The sequence below is a fragment of the Neovison vison genome, chromosome 2, assembly GCF_020171115.1.
Source record: "Neovison vison isolate M4711 chromosome 2, ASM_NN_V1, whole genome shotgun sequence".
Taxonomy (NCBI): domain Eukaryota; kingdom Metazoa; phylum Chordata; class Mammalia; order Carnivora; family Mustelidae; genus Neogale; species Neogale vison.
This window is the reverse complement of record NC_058092.1, coordinates 210747925-210771365: the sequence shown is the minus strand read 5'-3', so window position 1 is coordinate 210771365 and position 23441 is coordinate 210747925. Positions and strand designations below refer to the sequence as shown.

At 52.4% G+C, this 23441-nt stretch overlaps 1 protein-coding gene across 9 annotated transcripts in view; it reads left to right on the top strand.

Moving 5' to 3' along the window:
• HPS1 (HPS1 biogenesis of lysosomal organelles complex 3 subunit 1) overlaps positions 1-23441 on the top strand; it is a 33347-nt gene that overhangs the window by 154 nt on the left and 9752 nt on the right. For 3 of the 9 annotated variants that reach the window (XM_044240282.1, XM_044240280.1, XM_044240281.1), the window contains exons 2-18: positions 1416-2994; positions 7951-8088; positions 8298-8440; positions 8710-8818; positions 10956-11116; positions 11595-11697; positions 12255-12353; positions 12461-12530; positions 14300-14355; positions 15596-15763; positions 15859-16038; positions 17038-17099; positions 17639-17773; positions 17853-17918; positions 18969-19113; positions 21183-21296; positions 23063-23145. In XM_044240282.1, the coding sequence (XP_044096217.1) occupies positions 2887-2994; positions 7951-8088; positions 8298-8440; positions 8710-8818; positions 10956-11116; positions 11595-11697; positions 12255-12353; positions 12461-12530; positions 14300-14355; positions 15596-15763; positions 15859-16038; positions 17038-17099; positions 17639-17773; positions 17853-17918; positions 18969-19113; positions 21183-21296; positions 23063-23145 (1940 nt within the window). In that variant the 5' untranslated portion in view covers positions 1416-2886. Of the gene's footprint in view, positions 1-1415; positions 2995-7950; positions 8089-8297; positions 8441-8709; positions 8819-10955; positions 11117-11594; positions 11698-12254; positions 12354-12460; positions 12531-14299; positions 14356-15459; positions 15522-15595; positions 15764-15858; positions 16039-17037; positions 17100-17638; positions 17774-17852; positions 17919-18968; positions 19114-21182; positions 21297-23062; positions 23146-23441 lie in introns of those variants that run through there. The other 6 variants (XM_044240283.1, XM_044240279.1, XM_044240278.1 and 3 more) reach the window with 6 other exon arrangements.

Sequence of the window (23441 nt, the reverse complement as noted above, 5' to 3'; positions counted from 1 at the left end):
GGGAAGGTGGAGGCCGACCACACCCCGGCCGCACGGACCCCGCCCTTCTGGCCTGGGTCCCGCCGCCTGGCCTCTCGGAGCCTAAAGTTTCTGCAGCCACGGAGTGGGGCGGGCACCCCCAGCCGGGCCCTCTTCCCAGGGCAGCTGTGAGCTTCGCGGGGGCTTGCGGGGGGCTGCAGACACTGTGGAGTGCGGGGCGCACGGAAGGCTGCCGTTGCGCGGGCGCCCCGCGGAGTCTCTCTCCGGGGTCCTCCAGCCCCGCAGGGGCCACGCGGGTCCGGGTCGGAGGAGAACACCCCGAGACAGAGCTGCTGGGAGACCGGCGCGGCGGTCCGAGGGCGGTTTGCTGGGGAAGGCGGTGAAAATGGGGCCGGGGCTCTTCCCCACATTGGGCCCGCGCCTTCTGGAGCTCCAGTGAGGCCTGTGTTACCACTTCGGAGCAGGATAGAAAGGGGAACAGGGAAATCACGAAATGACACCGGCGAGGTTCGCTTTCCAACACTCATTTGGAATAAAACAGTAGAACCTAATGTCCGCTGAAAAGCATTTCCACTTTTCTGTGAAAATGTCATTAAAGCCAGTTATGCCGGTGATGTAGCAAGTCTCAGTTACGCTCCAGAAGAAGCTGGGCTCCCGCTTTCCTTTCTTGCCTCTTACTTGCTTCCAGTGTTCAGTTTCCTAGTTAGTTTACAGCTTTAGGCTGTTCTGCCTTTCATCATCCCAATGTGAATAATTCTGGAGCCAGTTTAGTTCACCCTGTTATTTGACAAAGGGAAGCTGGGGAACAAGGGAAAGTAAGCCCACTTCATGTAGGAAAGCCGAGTTTGCAAAGGGCTTCCAGCCTGGTTATTCTGTCTTTCCCTACAACCTTGTAGGGAGGTAGAGCAGGGGTTCAAGACGCAAGGGTTTAAGTGCCTCGGCCAACTCAAATCTAGAACCAGGTCTCTGGTGCCTTCTGTTTTGGTTTACTTCATCATCCCAGGATGTCCCCTCCCTTCTCCTGGAACCACTTCCCTGTGGGGCTGGATGTGCTGTGCGGTCTCCAGTCACTCCTGGCAAGCCCCTTGGGGCTGCTCAGAGCGGGTTTGCAGACCACACCAGAGGTCTGAGTGACCCGTGGTCAAATGAGGGTGCCTGGAAGGAAACAGTAGGCAGGAATTAATGGTTGTGGGTCCCTGCTATGCCCAGAGGACTGTGCTGGCCGGGTTCGTGTTCTCAGTGGCAAGAGGATGGGGGTGGATGGGATACACGGCACCCCGCACCTCCTGGCTGTGGAGTATATGTTCTGAGGAGACTCCCTCGGGGCCAGAGAGAGACATTTGACCTCTGAGCCCTTCACCAGCTTGTCCTCCCAGAAATGGGCAGCAGGCAGATGAGAGGCTCTGCTGGCCCTCATGACTTCTGTGTGTTATAAGCATTTGCAGGACCTGAGATGCTGCGCTGCTCTGCGTGAGCTGGTCATCGAGTCTGCTGCAGCCCTTTCAGAACCTCTGGCTGGCTGGGAGCTTCGCGGTGCTCCTTGCCAAGGTAGGTGATCCTGCCTGACCTGAGGGCAGAACAGAGGCAGACAGTACCCCCTCCGGGGCTGCTTGGGGGCAGTGGGCGGTACCCACCAGAGCAGGCAGTGGACTGCTTCACACTCCGTTGCTCTCCCCCTTCTCCGCCTGGTGTTCAGCGGTTCCATGGGAACAGGCTGCATTCTTTGTTCACTGTGGAGGAACCACCTTGAGGCCAGGGGCTCGCAGTAGAGTTGATAAACCCACAGGAAACTGGGGAGGAATTCAGTAAGTGCCACCAAGCTGGGAGCTAGGGGATTCTGAAGAGTGTCACTGAGTCCAAGACCTCAAGATGCTATGATCCTGTTTGAAACTGGACTTCCACTCATGGGGCAGTCGGAGCAGAGTTTTCTGGTCATGGTCACATCTTGGCGCACATACAACGTGATCTTGTCCATGTGGCACACCAAGGGGCATGAGAAGATGAGAAGCCCCTGCCTGCCCTTTATTCGGCTACAAGCAGATGGCTGGAGAGCTCTGGCCTCCCCTGGCTTGGTCAGGCTTCCCCAGGGTTGAGAGGATGGATGTCCCCCGGAATGAAAAGCACAGTGGGGGACACTCTGGCTCAAGAAGCTCCCCACTGAGGAATAATGAAACACATTTTGTATAATCAGGCATTAATATGTGTGACACAGAACGCGTGGGTGGTGGGATGGGCGGTTTTGGGGGGCCAAAGGCACTGGTGGGTGTGGCTGAGGAAGCAGCAGCTACAGGAGTGTGAGAATGAGCTGTGGACAAGGTTAGGCAGCCTGTCTCCCCCCAGAGCAGAAGGAGCCCACGAAGGAAGTTATGTCATGCTGAACCCACTCTGGGGGCTTTGAAGCTTGTCTTCTGGAGCTGTTCTTGCCTCGAGGAGAAACACATTTCTGAACTGCCTGAAGGGAGGTGCGCTAGCCTCCCTCCATCTAAACCAGGTACCAACGGCCACGAGCCACCACACTGCCTGTCCTCCTGGGCAGTTGATCCTCCGTCCCGGTCAGGAGTGGGATCCTTCCGTCGGTTTGGTGCAGGTAGGCCCGTATGCGTCTGACACTCTGGCAAGAGGTGCAGGAAAACGCAGAAGCAAGAGCCCCAGCCTGGTTTTCGATCCCAGGGGCTCTGAGCCATGCTGAGTCCTGCTCTAGAAAGTGGGAGTAACTAAAGATTCCTACATCCTTAGGTGGTTCTGAGGGTGTGACAAAATAACAGCAGGAAGGCCCCTGCTGTGGGACCTGGTGCCCTGAGAGGGCTCAGTGGGTATTGGCTGGGGTTCTCATCCTCTTCATTACTTAGGCTGAGCTTCTGGAGAAAGAGGCTGGGAGGTGACCTTGCCTTTGCTTCTCCCTGGCAGATGAAGTGTGTCTTGGTGGCCACAGAAGGTGCAGAGGTCCTCTTCTACTGGACAGATGAGGAGTTTGCAGACAGTCTGCGGCGGAAGTTTGGGTTTGAGGGAGAGGAGGTGAGTGCCGGGCCAGCGGGGCATGGGGGAGGGAACAACAGCCCAGAAGTACCAGGTAGCGGAAGAACCTGCCCCTCCCCCCGGGGCTGTACGTGTGGTCCCGGCTCCTGCACATCCAGCTGCTCGTCGTCAGCAGTTGGCCTCTTGGTCCTCTTGAGTTGGTGACCTCACCCCTACTCTACCAGGGCTCCTCGGGCTAAACGAGAGCCGGAGGAGGGGATAGAGTTTTAATCACACAACAGAGAAATTTGGTGTCCTCATTTCCTCTCCCTAAAACGTGTGCATAAACTTAACCCATCAGTTTTTTAAAGCGTACATTAAGGTATAATGGACTTACTGTACACCGAACGCGCTCAAAGGGCAGTTGGAGATATGTGCGTGCACATGCGCTTGCGGACACACACACACACACACCCCTGTGATTCTGTCACAATCAATAAAGTATACATATTGGTCATCACAGAAGTTTGTGACCACACCCTCGCCTCCCCCAGCCTGGGCCTTCACCAGTGTGCTTTCTGTCCCAGTGGAGGAGTTTGTGTTCTGTAGGTTTTTATGTAAATGAAGTCATGTAGTATTTACTCCAAGTGGTTTTGGGGTAGCTTCTTTCTGTGAGCATAATTTTGAAATTTACCCACGTGGTAGCGCGTGTTGGTAGTGTGGTCCGTCTGACTGTTGAGCAGGGGGTCGTCGGGTATCGACAAGCCGTGGCTTGTGTATCTGGGTACCTGTTGATGGTAACTGTGTCCCACTTTTGACTTTTCCCGATAAAGCAGATGTGAACATTCATGTGCAGTCTCTCTGTGGACTTCACCTTTCACTTTTCTTAGGTAAATACCTAGCACAGAAGGACTAGATCATGGAGGTGCTTGTGAAACTTTGTAACAAACTGCCAGATTTTGCCAGAGGGGTCGCAGCACACCAGAGCCCACTACTCAGTACGAGAGTTCTACTTCCATATCCTTGCTAACACTTGCTGTGGTCTTTATCATTTTAGCCATTTTAATAGGCATCTCCTGGGTCTTGTCATAATTTTCATGTCCTGTTGGCTGACGATTTTGACATCATTTCATGTACTTACTTTCCCTCTATGTCTTCTTGAGTTGAAGTTGGTTCACATTTTGCCCGTCTTTTTATTGGGTATGTTATTTCTTACTATTCTTAATGAGTTTTGAGAGTGTTACGTAGTTTGGGTGCAAGTCCTTTATTCAGTAAGTGTTTTGCAAATATTTTTTTCCAGTCTGTGTGTTGTCTTCATATCCATTAACTAGTATTTTGTAAAGAACAGACGTTTTTCATTCTGATAATCTTTGTCCAACCTAAGATCCGAGAGTTTTCTCTGTATTTTCTTCTAGAAGTTACATATATATATATATATATATATATATGCTTTTTTAAGCTTTTTTTTTATATTAGGTCTCTTATTTTTTTAGCTTTTATATTAGGTCTAATGATCCGCTTTGAATTTTTGTATATGATGTCAAGTGTGGATTAAGGTTTATCTTCTGCAGGTAGATATCCAGAGTAATCCTGAAATATTACAGCATGGAGATAGTTGTCATTTTTCACTCATAATTTCTACTCTACATTTGAAAGGAGTGATTTATTTTGAAAACTTTTTCCAGATGAATATGGGGTTAAACATATTTGCAGGGAGAGCAGTAGAGAGCATCCCAGCACTTCTGCAGCAGCCCCGACAGGTGGCTTGCCTGGCCCCTTCTCGCTCTGCTGGGCGTAATCACCGCTCAGCCAGTTCCACTTCAGCAGCTTAATCCGCCCAACATCCCCACTATTCTTGTCCCCGTCTTTAGGAATAAAGATATCAGAGATCATGACGTTTTAATGGTTTCCTTTAAGCTAAAAAACTGGTCTATTAGGCTCTTTTATTTTTAGCAGTCAATATGTACAGTATTTTTCTTTTTTGAAGAGAGAGAGAATGCAAGTCGGGAGGGGACAGAGGGAGAGGAAGATGGAGAGAATCTCAGGCAGAGCCTGACATGGGGCTCGATCTCGGGAACCTGAGATCATGATCTGAGCCGAAATCAAGAGTCAAACACTTAACCGACTGAGCCACCCAGGTGCCCCAATGCATATAGTTTTTTAAAGAATTTTTAAATATTTTTGTTCTTAACCTACTATTTCAATCAGGTTAGCTGAAGAAGCCAGCTGTCAGTAGACCTCTGTATCCCTAGAACCTGCCGTAACATGAACAGAAAGGCACTCGGTATATCAGTGAATGAATGAATAAAACAAAAGAAGCAAATTATCTGATCGTGTTTATCTTCCTCTTTATTAAAAACCTTGTAAGGGAACAAAATCCTAATTTATTTTTCACTTCCTAAGTGATTACTGTAAAGAAAAAAATGCCTTTAAAGTGTTATTTTTATGTACACAACGCTATTTTTTTCCTGAGATTACTGTAAAGAAAAAAATGCCTTTAAAGTGTTATTTTTATGTACACAACGCTATTTTTTTCCTGATTCTATAAATAACATGAATTAATTGTAGGAAATTTGGAAATACAGAGAAATCGTTTTTAAATGACCCATAATTCTAGTACCAGAGCCATTAGCTCTTCTATATCTTTCCTTTGGGTCTTTATCTTTTATATGTAGTTGGGATCATACCACATTTACAGTTTTATTTTCTGTTTTTCCACTTTCCATTACATCAAAAGCATTATTCTTTTTTGTTAAATATTCTCAAAAGCACAAATCTTAGTGGAAGCATTATATCCCAGTGTATAAATAAATGTATCATTTATCCGACCATTTTTCCCATACTGGGCACGTATATTGCTTCTAGTTGGCTAAAACTGTTGCTGCAGGCTACACTTATGCTTGAATTTGATCCCACATCTCATTATTTCCTTCGGATAATTTCCTATAAATAGAAACGTTGATTCAAAAGCCATTCAAAGATAATAATGCACCACTTTATAATTCCAAGTAATAGTAATTCCTTTGCACTCTGCCTACACCAAGTATTTTTGTCTTCCCCAACCTTTAAAAAAAAAAAAATCTCACAACACCTGAAGGAAAAGCCACTCCTTTAAAAACAAGTTGCTGTACACAATCCAGATTTTTAAGCAACTTTCTCTTACCATAATTTGTTCGTGGCAGTTCAAGAAAATTGTGGCACATGAGTAATTCAACAAACGTTTGGTTCTGTGGAGGGATATTCATTCAACGAATATTAATTGAGAACCTACTATGTGCCAGCCTCTTGGGGTGAAGCAGTGAACACAGCGACAGGATCCTGCTCTCGTGGAAGTTAGGGCAACAGAGGGAGGACAGAGAGTGAACTTTGCTTCTTAGCAAAGAAACACATGAGTTCAGGGAATGTTAAATGCACCAAAGAAGTTAGACCATGTGGGGTGGGAAGTTGATAGGGGCAGGGTGGCCAAGATGGTCAGAAAAGGGGCCATCTGAGCTGGGGCCCAGGAACCACCGCTAGCGGCACCCACCTCTGCTCCTGAGCAGAGTTTGAAGGAAATCCGTCCTGCAGCGCTGCCTCCCGCTCCTGTTTGTAAATGCTGCTCATTGCCCGTGGTTAGGTGCCTGATTTTCTTTTCAAGGCAAGGTCTTACTCCTCTCCTTTCTTTCTTTTTTTTTTTTTTAATAATTTTTTTAATTTTCTTATAAACATATAATGAATTATTAGCCCCAGGGGTGCAGGTCTGTGAATCAGCAGGTTTAGACTTCACAGCCCTCACCATAGCACATACCCTCCCCAGTGTCCATCACCACACCCCTCATCACCCTCTCCACACCCTCCTCCCCCTGGCCACCCTCAGTTTGTTTTGTGAGAAGAAGTCTCTTATGGTTTTTCTCCGTCCCGATCCCATCTTGTTTCCTTTATTCTTTTCCTGCCCCCCAAGCCCCCCACGTTGCATCTCCACTTCCTCATGTCAAACTCTTCTCCTTTCAGAAGCTCAAAGTCAGGATTTGGCGCTCTCCATATTTCGGTCAAGTCTCCGCAGATCAGCGGGGGGGAAGGGCAGCTGTTCTCCTTTCTTCCCCTTCCAGTGAGGAGGGTTTAGGGGGTGCCCATTCTGCTGGCTTTATGCCAGTTTTATCTGCAGATTTTCAGCAGCTTTGTCCAGTTTCTCTTTGGTTCTCTTTGTTTTGCTCCTGATTTTGGAGGGCAGAGAAAACGGCTGGAGGAAGAGCTTGTAAAAGTGAAGGCTGGCTCGTTTTGGAATACGGGATGGTACAGAAGCACAAAAAATGGGGCGGGGGTCTCTCCTACTCTCTCGGCTAGGAATACCTTTAACAGCGTTACACTGACTTTTTAAATATTTTTTCAATACTTCGTTTTTTCTATATATTTTAAAATACTGTTCTCAGCGATTTTTTTTTTAAGGTAACATCAGAGGAATTTTCCATGTCCTTGAAACTTCCAGTATTTTAGGTGGCCTCACATTCTTCCTTCATTTAGCTGAGCTGTTACTTATTTAACTGTTTCCCTGGAACTGGGCATTTCCGGTTCTTACAGTCACTTGCTGCTATAAATTATGCTGTAGTGAGCATCTTTGTGCACTTGCCTTTGCCCTATCCCTGATTGTTGTCCTTAGGATATGTTCCCCTGAGGTAGACCAAGTGTAACAAAAAGCACGGACTCAGGGACACATAGGGAACTTCCTCAGAGTTGGTCAGTTCTCCATTAAATGCCCCCCGCATTGCACTGTGGAGGTGGCCTGAGTCCTTAATGTTTCCTTCTGGATTCAGAGCCAGAAGGGCACAGGTATCTGGCTGACCCTTCCCAGCCTCTTCTAACTAGCACCAGGGTGCTGGGGGCAGTCTCCTCTTGCCCCGCTTCCCTGTCAGGATGGTGGTACCTTCCAGGCAGGTCTAAAACAAGGGACACCCTTGCTAGCGAGGCCTGGGTCTTGTCCATTCCTTTTGTCACCAGGGTCTGGCACTCTAAGAGGTGTTACTTTCTTCCCTCTTGCAGCTTCCCGCCCTGGAGGATCAGCTCAGCACCCTCCTGGCCCCAATCATCATCTCCTCCATGACCATGCTGGAGAAGCTCTCAGATACATACACCTGCTTTTCGACAGAAAATGGCAACTATCTGTACGTCCTTCACCTGGTGAGTGTGTAGCCCCGTGGCCCATGTTCCTCTTCCCTCAGTGCCACGGGCCATCCATGAGCCTTTCCCTTGAACTTCAGATTCTCTTAGAAAGCAGAAACCACCCTGTCAGATTCCCCGGGGATCTAGGCCTCCCCTCGCTCTCCTCCGGGATCAGGCCAGATGAGGGGTCTCTGGAGCTGGCTGACCCCAGCCCCCCTGGCCCGCAGTTTGGAGAATGCCTTTTCATTGCCATCAACGGAGACCACACGGAGGGCGAGGGCGACCTGCGGCAGAAGCTGTGTGTGCTCAAGTACCTGTTCGAGGTGCACTTCGGGCTGGTCACCGTGGACGGCCAGCTCATCCGAAAGGAGTGAGTCCACTCTGGCTGACTTTGTGTCCTGTGTCCATGTGTGAGGGAAACCGAGACGTGTAGTGGTTTACTCGGGCGCCTGCCTCCCGGTCTGTGCCCGTCCCACTCCAGAGCACGGCGCCAGCTGGACCAGCCCTTCCATGCTCGGAGGGCTCTCCCACTTGTCGTCTCGAGTGGCAGGTGCCTGCCCAGCCCTGGCGGTAACTCTGCTCCTTTGGTGGATGGTGGGCACGGGCAGCTTTCTCAGATCTCTCCTGCTCCACCCCCAGGCTGCGGCCCCCTGACCTTGAGCAGCGAGTCCGGGTGTGGGAGCACTTCCAGAGCCTGCTGTGGACGTACGGGCGCCTGCGGGAGCAGGAGCAGTGCTTCGCCGTGGAGGTGACTACTGGGCGCGGGAGGCCTCAGGCCCCAGGGGTGCAGGGTCAGAGGGCAGAGGAGACACACCACCGCCCCATCATGAGGGAAGTCATGACAGACCCTCAGACTCTTACCTTTAGAAGGTTGCTGTCTGTGGCCGCATGGTGGGTTCGATGCTCTGGTGGGGTTCTCTACAATAAAACAGGCATTTTAACACAATTTGGGGTCACAGTAAATTATGGAAATTCTGAAGCTAGCTCCCTCCATTCTGACCGCCCCCTCCTCCCCAAGAAATTATATTGAACCGAAACTAGCGTGGAAAGTAGTGAAAAATAAACAGCCCTACAGGGAAGATGGCCCAAGTGCAGAGGGTGGTAACACCACCGACCAGAACACTGACTTAGGCCCTCAGCAGCTGCGGAGACTCCCAGGTCAAGCTCCCATGGAGGAGCTCAAGGGGTCCCTGCAGTACCGCTTCTGGCTCCCTGTGGAGACAAACACAGATTTCCTCCCTCGGGGCAGTTCTCACCCTCAGGGTACATCCCAATCATCTGGAGGGCTTGTGAGAGAAGGGTTTCGGGGCCTCACTTTTCCCATGGCGGGCGGGGTGGGGAGATTCTAGAATTTGCATTTCTGATGAGTTTGCTGATGAGCTGATGATGCTGGTCCCGGAACTGCACTTTGAAAGCTCCTGCCTTAGAGGACAGGTTCGGAGCAGCAAACAGCAGCTCACAACTGACAGATGCACCAGGACACAAGCCAGCACGAGTGAGAGGAAAACCAATCACCAATAGATATAGACCCCTAGGAGCTTGATATACTGGGATTATTCGGTCCAGAATGTAAAATAACTCTGAAATATTTAAAGATTTTAAAGCTAGTTGAGAACCCATATAGGTATTTTAGAAATAAAAACAATTATTAAAATAAAAACCTCAAGGGATGGGTTAAATCGTGGATGAGACATAACTACAAAGAGAATTAGTGAACTGGGAGATAGATCTGAAGGATTCATGTGCACACCCTGCTCACTTACTCCTCTGAGAAATGTACAGTTCCTACTACATGCGAAGAGTGTGCCAGGCCCCGGGAACAAAGAGTAAAGACACTGTCGCTGCCTTTGAGAGGAAGTCAGCTGTACACGTATGCCTGAAAATACAACCAAGCATCCTGGGTGCTGCCATATTGATTTTCCATCCAAATCCATGGTGGTGCAAGCTCTCTTTGAGACATCAGGAAAGTCTTCTTGTAGGAGGTGGCCTGTGCAGTTAAGATAAAATCTACACTTCTTCAGAACCGACCAGGCCCTGGATCACCTGCTGCTGTGGGACTCACCCCCACCTCATCTCATGCCCTTCTGCCCTTTCTCACTGTGGTCCGGCCCCCCGGGACTTCTTTCCCTTTCAGGTGCACTGGACATTTAATTCTGTGTGATTCGGTAGTCGTTAGCTACATTTGGCTATTGAACATTTGAAGTCTAGTTTGCCCAAATTGAGTTACGCTACACATGTAGAATATACTCTGAATTTTGGTGACTTAATATAAAAACAGAGTGTCAAACATGCCATTAATAATGCTTTCATATTCTATGTTGAAATGATAAGATTTTAAGTATATTTGGTAAAATAAATCATTAAAATCAATTTCACCTATTTCTTTCTATTTTTTAAATGTAGCTACTAGCAAATTTTAAATTATTCCTTGAGCTTTCCTTCTATATTAGTTGGACAGCACTGTTCCAGACACTTCCCACCTCAGGGCCTTTGCATATGCTCTTTTCTCAGCTTACAGGATTCTCCCCCTCCACTCTGTCTGTTAGGGTTTCTTGTTCTTTAGAGATCAGTTTAGAGGTCACTTCCTCAAGGACACTTTCCGAGGACACCCTACCCAAGTAGGTGCTGGTCAGTACCAGGTGTTGCCTACACAGCACTTACTGGAGTTGACGTTTCTCTTGTCTCTTTCCTTGCATCTTGTCTGTCTCACTCCCTAGAGTCTAGTGACCGGACCTTATGCCCAGGAAGGCTGACCCAAGTCACCCTATTCCCTAGTGTCTGGCATGTAGTGTGCATTCAGCATGGACGGAGTGAGGAGACCCACCAGCCCGGGCCTGGAGCAGGGGTGGATGGTCGTGACATGGCTTCCTTTCCCTGCCCTCTAGGCTGTGGAACGGCTGATTCATCCTCAGCTCTGTGAGCTGTGCATAGAGGCCCTGGAGCGGCATGTCATCCAGGTTGTCAACTCCAGCCCTGAGAGGGCCGGCGAGGAGGCCCTGCACGCCTTTCTGCTCGTGCACTCCAAGCTGCTGGCCTTCTACTCCAGGTGAGCCCTGGTCCCGGCAGCAGAGGCCCAGAACCCTAACTTTCCCCCAAACCCCACCTGAAAAAGCACCACCTCCCCAGCCAAGAAGACCTTCAAGATGTGTCTCTTCCCTGAAGCCTCCTTAACTCTTTCGTTCTTAGCCCTCTCAGCTCATTCCCTTCTCTGAGTTAGGTCTTCCTGGAACACTGTCTCTGAATCTGAATTCTAGAACTTCCCCATGGGCTGTAACTGGTCCCCCTGGTGGTTTCTCATGGGTGTTTTTTTTTTTTTAACACAAGTTTTATTTCAAAAATTAACAAACTGAATAATTTTATTTGTACCTTGCCTTTCTTCAAGAAGGATGAAGCCAGCTGACACGTTCATAAATTCCTTGAGAGCAGGGACTCTGCTCCAAACTCCCTTAATCTGCCTGCCCCGCGCCCATTGTTACCTGCAGGGGGCGCCAGTGTGCGCTGACAGCCGCCTGCTCTCTCTGCAGCCACAGTGCCAGCTCCCTGCGCCCCGCTGATCTTCTTGCCCTCATCCTCCTGGTCCAGGATCTCTACCCCAGGGAGAGCACAGCGGAGGATGAAGACCCTCAGGTCTTGGGCCGGCTCACCGGGGAAGCTCCCAAACCCAGTCTGGAGTGTGCTGGGCAGGCCACGTGCGGAGGCTATGTTTCTGCATCACAGTTCTGGGCCAGCGGGGGTGCTATAGGCCTTGACTCCCTGCTGTTTTCAGATGTAACAGAAATTCTAGAATGGTTTAGTCGGTGAAAAGAGCAGACTTTTGGAGTCCTTGAATTCCCTTCTCTGTGCACTGGGACAAGGGTTGTTTGGAGGAGTAAAGGGGACAGCTTACCTAGAGCCCAGCCGTGTCTGGGGTGCTTGGTGGGTGCTAGCCCTTGCCCACGCTGACCCCACTGTCAGTGGCAGTTTGGTTACCACTGTGTTGGAAGTTTGGTCATTTCAGTGGTTCTGGAGAAAGACTAGGCCACGTGGAACTGAAACCTCGGTGGGAAGTGAGGACGCCCACCCAAGGCGCGTGGTGGCAGGAGGCACCAGGGTGGGAGGGCTGTGGGTGGAAGAGCTGGGCTCCGACGGGGGAGGGGAGGAGCAGATCAGAGGAGCTCTAACTAGGTTTCCCTTGCCCATGGCAGCCTTCTCCCCGGAAGCCCAGGAGCAGCCAGAGCATCCCCATGCAGCAGGCCGGGAGCCCTGCCTCCACAGCCCGGGCCAGGAGGAGCTCCGCGGCAACTGTGTGTGCTGTGCGCCTGCTGTGTGGAGGGGTGGGGGGCCCAGGGTCGAGCCCCTCAGGAGAGGCTCTCCCAGCCCTCAGCCCAAGATGCCCTCTTCTCCCTTCCAGGAGACCGACAGCTTCTCCCTCCCTGAGGAGTACTTCACGCCCGCTCCTTCCCCCGGAGAGCAGAGCTCAGGTGAGACCTGGGGAGGAGCAGGAAGGCGGCAGGGGTGGGTGGGTGGGGGCCCAGATACTGACACCGGGATTCCCAGAGCTCAGGGTGCTGCCCTGCACCTCCCCCAGCTCCAGCCTGGATGAAAGCGCGGCCACGGAAATGATTCTGTGTGACCAGCAGATTTCATTTAAAATTTCATCTCCCATAAGTGTAATTTCTGCCCCCTTTTTGGTAATCAATTAGTAGTAACTAAAATTAATAATCATTTCATTTCAAGTATAATGATTTTAAAATGTACATATTCAATTTCTATACCTTACTTGTTTTTCCGGAAGATGTAAGTGGGTAAACAGTAAAAAGAAACGGAAAATATTCAAAATCTTGCTAATGAATAGACAACATTGCCAAGAACAAAGATAAGCCAGAATCTGTACTGTTGACGTCCCTCTGGGTAGGCATCACGTTTACCTCTGAAGTTCTTAGGGAGAAGGAAGGATCATGTGGTTCCCATCACCTAACAGAGGAAGGCCTGTGTGGCGTCCTTAAGCCAGTGGTTCTTAACCCTGGCTTCAGCCAGAACGGTGAAGCTACAGTCTGCAGGCTGGGACCCAGGTGTGAATGCTTCTAGAAACTGGCCCCGTGAGGCTGGCGAGCATCAGAGTGGGAACCGACCCTGTGCACAGATTCAGGTTAGCACAGTGGTTCGAAGCCTTGTTACACTGTGGGCTTACTTAGGGATCTTTAAAAACTACTGAAACCAGGCCCGCCAGTGCCAGGGATTTGGACTTAATTGATCTGGAATGTGGCCTGGGCATCGGGATTTTCAAAAGGTCTCATGTGCTGCCACAGCTCGAAACCAGTGGGTTAGATGTTCTTAACTGTAATTCCGTGGATGGGCTTCAAGCAGCCCGGGATCCCCGAGAGCCCACACCAGCTCCTGTAGCCTTGCATATTCCTCTGGGCCCAGGGTCCATAGCTACCCTCTGGTCTTTAAATTCCCCGTGAGCCCAGAACACATCAGGAAACACCGCTTTGGGGTCGTCACCAAAGTTCCTTTTTCTTGTAACTACTCACTCTCCTCATCCATCACAATCTTCCTCCTGGCCTCTTTCTCAGTGGTTAGTTTCTATGCCTCCGAGCTGTAAATAATGCCATTTCACAGTGCCTGGAACTCCCCACTTACAAATGGCTTGAGTCGGACTCGTTCATTTGTATATCGGGTGTTCAAAACATGGAAACGGGCTTCCCTACAGAAACATGATTACAAATGATAGCTATCTGCAATGAAATATAAGGGAGCACTGTATTATTACAAACAGGTAATATTTCAGATCCGTAGTGGGCTCAGTAGGTTTTCTGGGAAAGGGAGGCTACTGCGTTCCCTGCGCATAGTGGGTGCTCAGTAGAAGTTTGCTGATTGAGTAAGTGTGCTGCCTCCTGGGGAAGAGGCACTGTGGTAGACGGGAAGAAACGGAAGGAGTGAGAGGGTATTCAGGGGGGCCAAGAAGGGCCATGCCCCCCCTTACCCCTGCCGGGTACATCGTCAGGAGCCCACACCCAGCAGCTGGCCTTGGGAGGAGCGTCTTCTCCACAGGCTGCTTCGGGGACTGCAGAGCACACCCTGCACTTCCAGCCTGGGGTCCAATGAGCAGGGCAGTGCGGCTCCAGCCTTGGCTACATGCCCTCGCCCCCGCCACGTTCTCTGCCGCACCCTCCCCTTCTGACCCGCTGCTGAGCCATTGTTCAGGCGTTCACGGTATTTATGTTCTCTTATGGTCTGTGTCCTGTAGGTAGCACTGTCTGGCTGGATGAGGGCACCCCACCCACGGATGCTCTCCAGGTCCAGGTGAGCTTCTCCTGCGGGAAGGAGGGTCCATGGGCATCGGCTGATTTGAGACACTGCGGTGGGCCCTGGGGACTCCGAGGTGTCTCCTCCCTGTAACTCCACACAGGGCCAGCCCTCCTGCTGCCACCTCGGGGCTGGTCAGTGCGGGGACAGAGCTCATCCCAGAGGCTGGGGCCGGGTGATGGGCGGCCCCGGAGGGGCAGGTGGTAGGCGAAGGGTGACCTCAACTTTGGAGGACTCCCACCCTCCTCACTGTTGTTGGGACTGAAAGTCCAGCTTAATTGGTGATGACTGTTTCAATTAGAAAGTAAGTATATTCGTTGTAGAAAAATTGGGAAATATGAAAGTATGAAAGCAATGAAAATAACTCAGTCTTAATCCTTCATTCAGGTGTTAATTACTATTAATATTTTGGGATGTTTTCTTCTGTCTTCCCTCTGACTTTATGTTCACATATGGACATATACACGTGTGTGTATGTATATTTACACACTACATGGTTGGTTTTTTTTCTTTTACCAAGTTTGAATCCTAATGTCCTTCATTACACTGTTTTCCTTAAGTGTTTTCCTGTTTACTCTGTGCTGGTCTTTAAGGGTTAAGAGTCCGTCACGTGCCTCTATTACTTATTTTAGCAGATTCCCAAACAACTAGTACATTGTTGCTAGGTTTTGGGCTATTCTAGAACAGTAAGACTGCAGTGCCAAGTTCTCATGGCATCTCTGGTGATTTCCTCAGTTCTCTACTTATTCCCACCAAAGCCTTTCTTACTTATTTAGTAAGGCTGGATTCTTGCTCAGTTAGTCCTCCCACGCCTCAGTCTCCCCCCGAGACCAGTCCAGATACTGTGAGGATGGGTAGAATGACGGCGTTATTGACAGGCCTTGGCCCCAGTGAAGGCCTGGGAGGGAGCTCCCCCGCCCCCAATCGTTCCTGCCCTTTTAGTCTCTTTTCTACCTCCCACCCCAGGTCCTGTTCCCCATGGCCCCTGCTTGCCATCCAGTCCTGACTCTGGGTTGAATGGCTCTGAGGACACAGGGAGACCAGCAGCGGCGGTCCTGGAGCTGCTGGGGCCGTGGTAGCACAGAGGTTGAAGAGCTGGGTCTCTTGGAGCGAAAGTGTCTACCCCCATGATTCACAGGGAAGACAGCAAATGGGCAGCTATGGTGGGTGCATGAGGCAGAGGCTGAGTGGCCCCCCCGACTGGAGCCCTCCCACAGACAGCTCTTCTTCTCCACAGATAGCTGAAGACACCCTCCAGATGCTGGTCCCACCCTCCCCAGTCGCTTCCGGCCCCAGAAGGATCTTCCTGGATGCCAGCATCAAGGAGAGCCACTGCCCCATGGTGCCCCACACTGCATACTGTCTGCCTCTGTGGCCAGGCATCAACATGGTGCTCCTGACCAAGGTGGGAGCGACCCCCACCTCCCTCAGCAGTGCCGCAGCCTGGACACCTCCCCGCAGGCTTCCGCTGTTCATCCCGCTCTGTGCTGCTTCCCGTAGGGCCCCAGCACCCCCCTGGCTCTTGTCCTGTACCAGCTGCTGGAGGGGTTTTCCCTGCTGGAGAAGAAGCTCAAGGAGGGGCAGGAGGCTGGGAGCACCCTGCGGTCCCACCCCCTCATGGGGGACCTGCGTCAGAGGATGGACAAGTTTGTCAAGAATCGTGGGGGGCAGGAGATTCAGGTGAGACCTGGGTCCCAGGTATGGTGGCCGCTGGGAGAGGAGGCAGGGTCGGGGCGGCAGGGTCTGTTCTGCTCACACTGGGGAAGGGAGCCGCACCGTGGGCCCATGATCCTTGTTTTCCCCATCAGGAACTGATAACAGAAACGTGACAGGATTTTCAGAGCATTTTGATGTGAGTTTGGTAGAACACGAGTTGGATTTCCTGTGTTTTATGTGAGGAAACCAGAGCTGAGGTTACTGGCAGGCAGATGGCAGGACCAGGAACCTGACTCCAGGCCGCCGTGAAGGCCAGTGGCCTGTCCCCGGCGTCCCTCCTGTGTGGCAGCTCGTGCTGGCGTGCAGGACGCCCACCCCCACCTCAAGTGGGAGATGAGACTGGGAGAGGCCTAGACAATAGAAACGCCCAGTCTCTGCCGGGAGCCTAGCAGGAGTTCAGGAGGGGTAGGTCACCCAGGAAGCAGCTGGTGGTGCTTGGGTCCATCTGAGGACCCAAAATTCACCGTGGCTGCTGTACATGGGCGTCTGAAAATGAGAAGAAGGGTTGGAGGAGACGGAGGAAGTGAGTGAAGCTCAGACCCAGACGGACCCAGACTGTGTAGTGAGCGTGGCAGTGGGGCACACGGTCCCCCTTTACGGTGCTCGCCGGGGCCTCACCTTCACTCGCCAGTGCCTGCCCCACGTCTGCTCCTGTTCAGGGTGCTTGCCTGTCCCCCGACAGCTTTAGTTCATGTGTCTGTGCCACTAGGCAGTGAGCCCCTGCTTGCCGCACAGAAACTGCTCTTTAAAGAAATGCCCACTGGTGTGTATGGTGGGGCGCAGAGAGCTGGGGGACCTGCTGGAGAGCCTGCTCAGACTGCGTGAGGGCAGCTGCATGCTGAGCCTAAATACTGAAGCAGATGAGAGGCGTGGGTCCTTCCCAGAGCTCGACATCACAGGCTGCTCCCTGAGACCTCACTGTGGGGCTGTCAGCGCGAAGCCAACATGTCCCGTGTCCTACAGAGCACCTGGCTGGAGTTCAAGAGCAAGGCTTTCTCCAGGAGCGAACCCGGATCGTCCCGGGAGTGAGTGGTGGGCTCTGAGGATGGTGGGGTGGGGGAGTCATTTGGACAGAGGGGCAGGTTCCTCCAGGCCAAGAGGGAAAGGATGCTCAGGAAGGCGCTCAGGAGGGCCAGGGGCTTCCCAGAGAGCAGAGTCCCGCCTGCAGACACTGGAGAGGGGCTGGGAGGCAGGGGGGCTGCAGGTAGAGGAGGGGGCCTTGAGGACTTAATGTGGGATAGGGGCTTAGGTTCCCACCCAGCCTCAGCCCTGAGGGGTGCACTTTCCCTCATTTCCCTGTAAAATAAACCGTTGGCGGTGGAGGGGCAAGATTCCAGGAGCTTCCACCCAAGTACTGCATCCCATGGTGGGGGAAAACCCGGAAGCTTCCTCCTGAATCTCTGAGGGCAAGGGTGTGCTTCAGCAGCTGTCTCTGTCACCGGTCAGGTGACCCTGACCCAGAGGATGAAGTCCGGTGGGTTGTAGGGGTGTGTCTTCAGCACACATGCAGACAGCCCCCCTCCAGGGCCCTTCCCGCTGTCATGCTCTCTTCTCCTGGCCCCAGGCTGCTCCAGGCCTGCAGCAAGGTGAAGCGACAGCTCTGTGCCATCTACCGTCTCAGCTTCCTGAGCATGGCTCCAGGTCGGGGGGGGCCCCATCTGCCCCAGCAACTACAGGACCAGGTCCAGACCATCATGCAGTAAGTGTGGGCACCACCCCCCCGCCCCCGTAGCTGGACCAGGAGCCACACCACACCCACCTCCCTGCTTCCCTGACAGAGAGAAGCTGATGGATTGGAAGGACTTCTTGTTGGTGAAGAGTAGGAGGAACGTCACCATGGTGTCATATCCTCCTGCCTGAGCCCCTCGTGTCCGTCTGTCCCCCGCACCTGCCCACTCTGTCAGAGTGCGGGCTTTCAGGAAGTAATAGATATGTTCCACCAGCTCAGCATCTTTTCTCTGAAGAATAGGAGATACTGTCATGGGTGTCGTGTCCGTAGGAATGCTGCAGGACTGAAAGTTCCCAAATCCCTGCTGTCCCACAGGGACTTCCTAAAGGCTTTGGGGATTGTTTATGTTGACATTGTCTGGCCAGCAAAGTGGTAACAGGAGGGGCAGGGGTCCTGGGATCAGAGAGGCAGGGTTCCTGGGGTCAGATGGGTTAGAGAGGCCATGTCCTCCTTAGGAGTCACAGAACACAGTGGAACGTGAAGGCTCTGAGAAGGCCTGCACCAAAAATGTTTATCCATTTAAAAACTGCTGTCCAAGACCTGTCTGACCATTTACTGTGGAATACTAGTTCTATTGAATACTGATTTTCCCTGCAGCTTTATATAAAGCAGCTTTTCCTGTGTGGAGAGCTCAGTGTGCAGGTGAAAGGGTAATAGAGGCCCTCTTCAGCTGCCACCCTGCCATGTTGGCTGCTCCCTCTCCAGTGGGAACCTTCCAGGTTCACGAGGTGGGGTGTGGAGAGATGAGCAAAACCACGCCTAGGAGTGTGGGCTGGGCGGTCAACTAGGCTCATTTATCAGAGGGGTAGCTCTGCTGCCCCACCAGCCTCACCTTTTATGTGATGTAAACTCATCCCTCGTGAAAATGATAAAATAGGAACACTCACTATGCCTGTTGGGTCTAGAACCCCCCAGATTAGATGTGCTAGTGTCAAGGGATCCGTTGTACTTGCTTCATAGAATTTCACAGTGTTGGGGTTCAGAGGTAAAGAGGTCTGGGAAAACAGGGACCCTAGGGGGTTGGCTGGCATGGCAGCTCTGGGGACAGGTGGGCACAGCAGGCCTGGCCTCCGGACTCCACTGCTTAGCCTTGCCGGAAGCCTAGGTGGAGGACAGAGTTACCCCTGCCCCGGTCCCTGGCTTTCACCTTAACCCCGACCTTCACCTACCTAGAAGACTTCCCAGGTTTGGTACATTTCATCTACGTGGACCGCACGACGGGCCAGATGGTGGCCCCTTCCCTCAGCAGCAGTAAGAGGATTTCGTCGGAGCTGGGCAGGGGGCCATTGGCCACGTTCATCAGAACCAAGGTAACCATTGCCTGGCCCGGGTAACTCTTCACCCCTGTCAGACAAGATGTGCTGGCCTGACCCCTATCCAGAGCCCCCCCAGGGGCTCCCCTGAGGCCTTGGACCCACCCCACCTTAACCCTTACTGTACTCTTGTGTCGGTGTCTGCACCCAGCTGGTCTGCAGGCTCCTGCCTTGGCACCCAGGGCCACATGGGCCTCAGTCGGTGTGGGGGCACCTTCCTGGGTGTCTTCTAATGTGCCCGAAGGAGCGTGTCTGGGTAGTGAGGTCAGTTGGGGCAGCAGCCAGGCCCTGACATTGCGCTTGGCATAAATAAATCCCAATAAGTATTTGTTGAATGAATTCAAATGGAAAGAAGAAATGCAAGGTCATTCAGTTTGGATACAGGATTTAACACTCGGTGGTTCGCACTAAAGAAACATTCTCTGGGGGTTCTTGTGTTCTCTTTAACAGACTCTTTCGTGGCAAACTAGTGTATTTCTATGTAGTAGGTAGCATGGTATAAACATAAATTAGATTCATCTCGATAAAGCATATGCTAATAGGTAAAGTCAGGAGGAAGACAGAAGGTGGGTTGGGCTCTGCCTTTCCCTGGCCGTGTGGCCCGGGGCATTGTGTGGTCTGAGTGTCCGTGTGCTCACCTGTGAAGGCGGCTACTGACACTGTTGACGTCCACGCGTGGCAGTGATTACAGACGCGTGAGATGCTGCAGATTAAATACTCAGCTCAGTACGTGGCACAGAAGAGAGACAGAACTCGGGGAACAGTTGCTGGTACCCGTCTCCCAGCCGTCTGTCGGGAGATCCTTGTGGTTCTCTGGCTGCATTTCTTTGCATTGTTTTTCTGTGCGGTTTTTTGCCATCAGTCATAGTCCTAGATCATTCCGTAGGTGCAGTTGTGTTTACCCACGTTTTTGCTTTCTATCTGACGCATTTCCTCATGTCATTAATTCTTTATCAACGTGATTTTTAACAAGTCCACAATAGTCCATCATGTGGCTGTAACATAATTTCCTTAGCCATTTCCCCAATATTGGACAGTTAGAGTGTTTCCAGGCTCTCGCAGTCATAAATAATTCTGCAGCACATACCTTCGTGCATCCATCTTTGTCCTCGTCTGATTATTTTCTCAATATGGATTCCCAGAAATGGAATTACTAAGTCAAATGGGAGGAATGTTTCCAAGGTTATTGATACACATTGTCAGATTGCTTCCCTGAAAATACAGCAAATCTGCAAACGTGTTTGCAGATGTAATTAGACATGACGCTGTGGTCAGGTTGGCTGCGAATCATGCATGCCTTCCACAAAGCTCTTTGGTGCGAGAGCTCATCAGGCCTTTTCCAGCCCGGGAAATGGAGGAGTCAGGCTGTCCCCGCTGTCCTCCCTTGGGCAGGTCACAGGTAGCACCGGGAAGTCCTTGATTAGGCAAGAGAATGTCACCCAGGGGATCCAATGCACATGGTCCCCCAGTCACTGTGTTTCTGTCAGACCTCTTGGTGAGCCCTGGTTAGGACTTTACCCTGGAGCAGAGGACATGCCTGGCTTAGGCTCCTCTGTGTTCACACGCCCCACAGCACCTTCCTGGCATAGAAGCTATGCCAGATGCCCGGCCCTGGAGGGGACCAGGTGGGCAGGTGGCCCTGGACAGCAGGAAGGGTTTCCAGGTGGCCACACCCTCATCTCCTGTTAACTAACCACATGCTTGGCTGTTTTCTGGGCTGAATGAGCAGCTTACTAGTTTGTGGCTTCTGTGCATGGTAAAGTTAAGTGAAGTATTTTTACGTATATTTTACAGTCGTAGTAATGGTGGCGGAGGGAGCAGGTAGCCCACCCACCCACCCGATAATGATTTGTTTTTGAGCTCGCACTCTGACCTCGGCCGTGCCCCTGCACTAAGGAAACAGGCAAGCCGGAACAGCCGCTGGCCTTCCAGAAGCTCCTCCTCTGAGTGCTTTTCTTCCCGCGGCAGGAGCCTGAGCCCCAGGCCCACTGTGAAGAGAGAGCCAACCCCGCAGGCCCGGGGAGGCTGTCGGGGCTGCCACGAGCACGTTGTCCCCCTGTCCCCAGGTCTGGGCTCTGATCCGGCTGGCACGCAGATACCTGCAGAAAGGCTACACCACGCTGCTCTTCCGGGAGGGCGACTTCTGCTTCTCCTACTTCCTGTGGTTCGAGAACGAGATGGTGGGTGCAGCAGGTCCTGCGGCAGGACTGTCCCGAAATGCTTTCCTCTCTGTTCACTCCAGGATCCCTTTCTTCTGCACTGTGTTCAGTCTGTCTCTTCATCTCTTCTCGTCCCTCGTGGAGCTGACAGGGAGCCACAGCCGTTGGGACCCAGACCTCAGAGGTCCTGTGTTCAGGGGCGCTGTGTGACCCTCCAGCAGCATCTGAACGACTCATGCTGTCACTCAAGGCAGCGTCCAGGTTGCACATGAACACACGGACGCGTGCCCGGGGAGAATGGCTGCTCACGCATGCTTCCGGCTGCCCTTACAGAGCATGGCATGCTGTCGCTCCCGCTGGAGAGGCCAATAAACCGGGGTTCAGAGCAGTTAAGCAACCTGCCCAAGGTGAAGAGGACAGTCCAGCCTTCTGGCCCAGTACTTCCCTCCCTAGCCCTCACAGTTACCCCAGTGTAAGCACAGGACTATTTCTCTCTCTCTCTCTTCTCTTTCTTTCCTGTTTCTCTTTGATGTCGCCTCACTTGTCACTCGGAGTCAGTGTTCCAGCTCTCTCCATTCCTTCTGCCCCTCACGCCCCCTCCACCCCCACTGGGCAGAGAGACCCTGCCCTCTCCCACTCCTGGCACCAGCCCTTCTTCACTCCGCCACGAGAGTGACAGCCAGCACCTTCGAGAGTGCAGGCTGCTTCCTGGGTCTTTCACAACCTCCCGTCCCCCCAGCCCATGCTGTGGCTGGGTTATTAGCCCCATTTTACAGAGAGAGACACTGATGCGTGGAGATCAAACTCCATGGCCAGGGCCACCAAGGCCATAGATGAAACAGCCGGAACCCAAGCGCAGCTCTCCTGGCTGACAGGCTCCCATCTGCTCCAAGCCCGGGATGTGTGTACAACCTTTACCTTAGCTTCTGTGTGTGTGGCTGGCCCGACGGAGGGACAGACTGAAGTAGGGCTATGGGGGGCAGAGCCAGCTGTGGAGGCTGCCTGCACCTGTGCCATCCTGGGCAGCCACCAGGCGCTCTGAGCACACCTTCTCGCCTGCAGGACGGGCCCCGCGGTGCCCACGTGAGCGTGGAGATGATTCCATGACTGTGCCCAGCACACAGTGGCTGCCCAGTGCATCTTAATTTGTTCTCCTCCTCATCCTTTTTTTAAGATTATATTTATTTGTTTGAGAGAGAGCAGAGTGAGAGAGAGCAGAGCAAGAGAGCATAAATGGGGGTGGGGGTGCAGAGGGAGAAGCAGAGTCCCCACTGAGCAGGGAGCCCGGTGTGGGGCTTAATTCCAGAACCCTGGGATCATGACCTGAGCCGAAGGCAGACGCTTAATGACTGAGCCCCCCAGGTGCCCCCTTCTCCTCCTCACCCTGCCCTGGAGACTGTGGTCACTTTCACAGCACAGACTTGGGCCTTTTGACAATGCCTAGCCCTTCAAAACCCTGCAAGGCCACCTCCCAGGGTCACGCTCCCAGTAACCATCCCGAGCTCCTGCAGGTCCCTGACTTAGGTCCGCGCACTGAGGGGAGTGAGAGCCTCCCCACGTGCACCGGCCAGGACACTCAGTACTTGACATATGTCACCTCCAGTATCCACTGGGAGGTTACTCTTAGTCCCACTTCACAGATGAGAAAACGAGGTAGGAAGAGGCCCAAGCAGCAAGCAGCCACCACGCAGGCTGAGCCAGGCTTTGAACTTCGTGTCCGACTCGGGCTCGTGAGCTTTGCGACACACTGCCACCGCCCCGTGTAAGAGCTTCCTCCTCTCCCGCAGGGGTACAAACTGCAGCTGATAGAGGTGCCCGTCCTCTCGGATGACTCGGCGTCCTTCGGCGTGCTGGGAGGAGACTACTACAGGTGACCGTGGTTCACAAGGCTGCGGGGAACGGGGGGCGCCCCGACGAGTGCCCCTCCCCTACTGGGGAGCAGCTCATCCTTCAGGAAAGCTCCCCAGGAAGCCCTAGGTGGGAGCTCTTTGCTGCCCAGCCCCGTGTTCAGCGAGAGAGGGTGGGTGGGCACACACCCTGTTTCTATCTGTCTCTGGCCGCCACACTGTTGGCAGCACCCGCCGGCATCCGTGCTGGGCCCTCAGCCTTCCCCGCCGGCTCTGTGGCTTCCCGTGGCTCGGACATGGCCATCGGCAGACCTTGTGC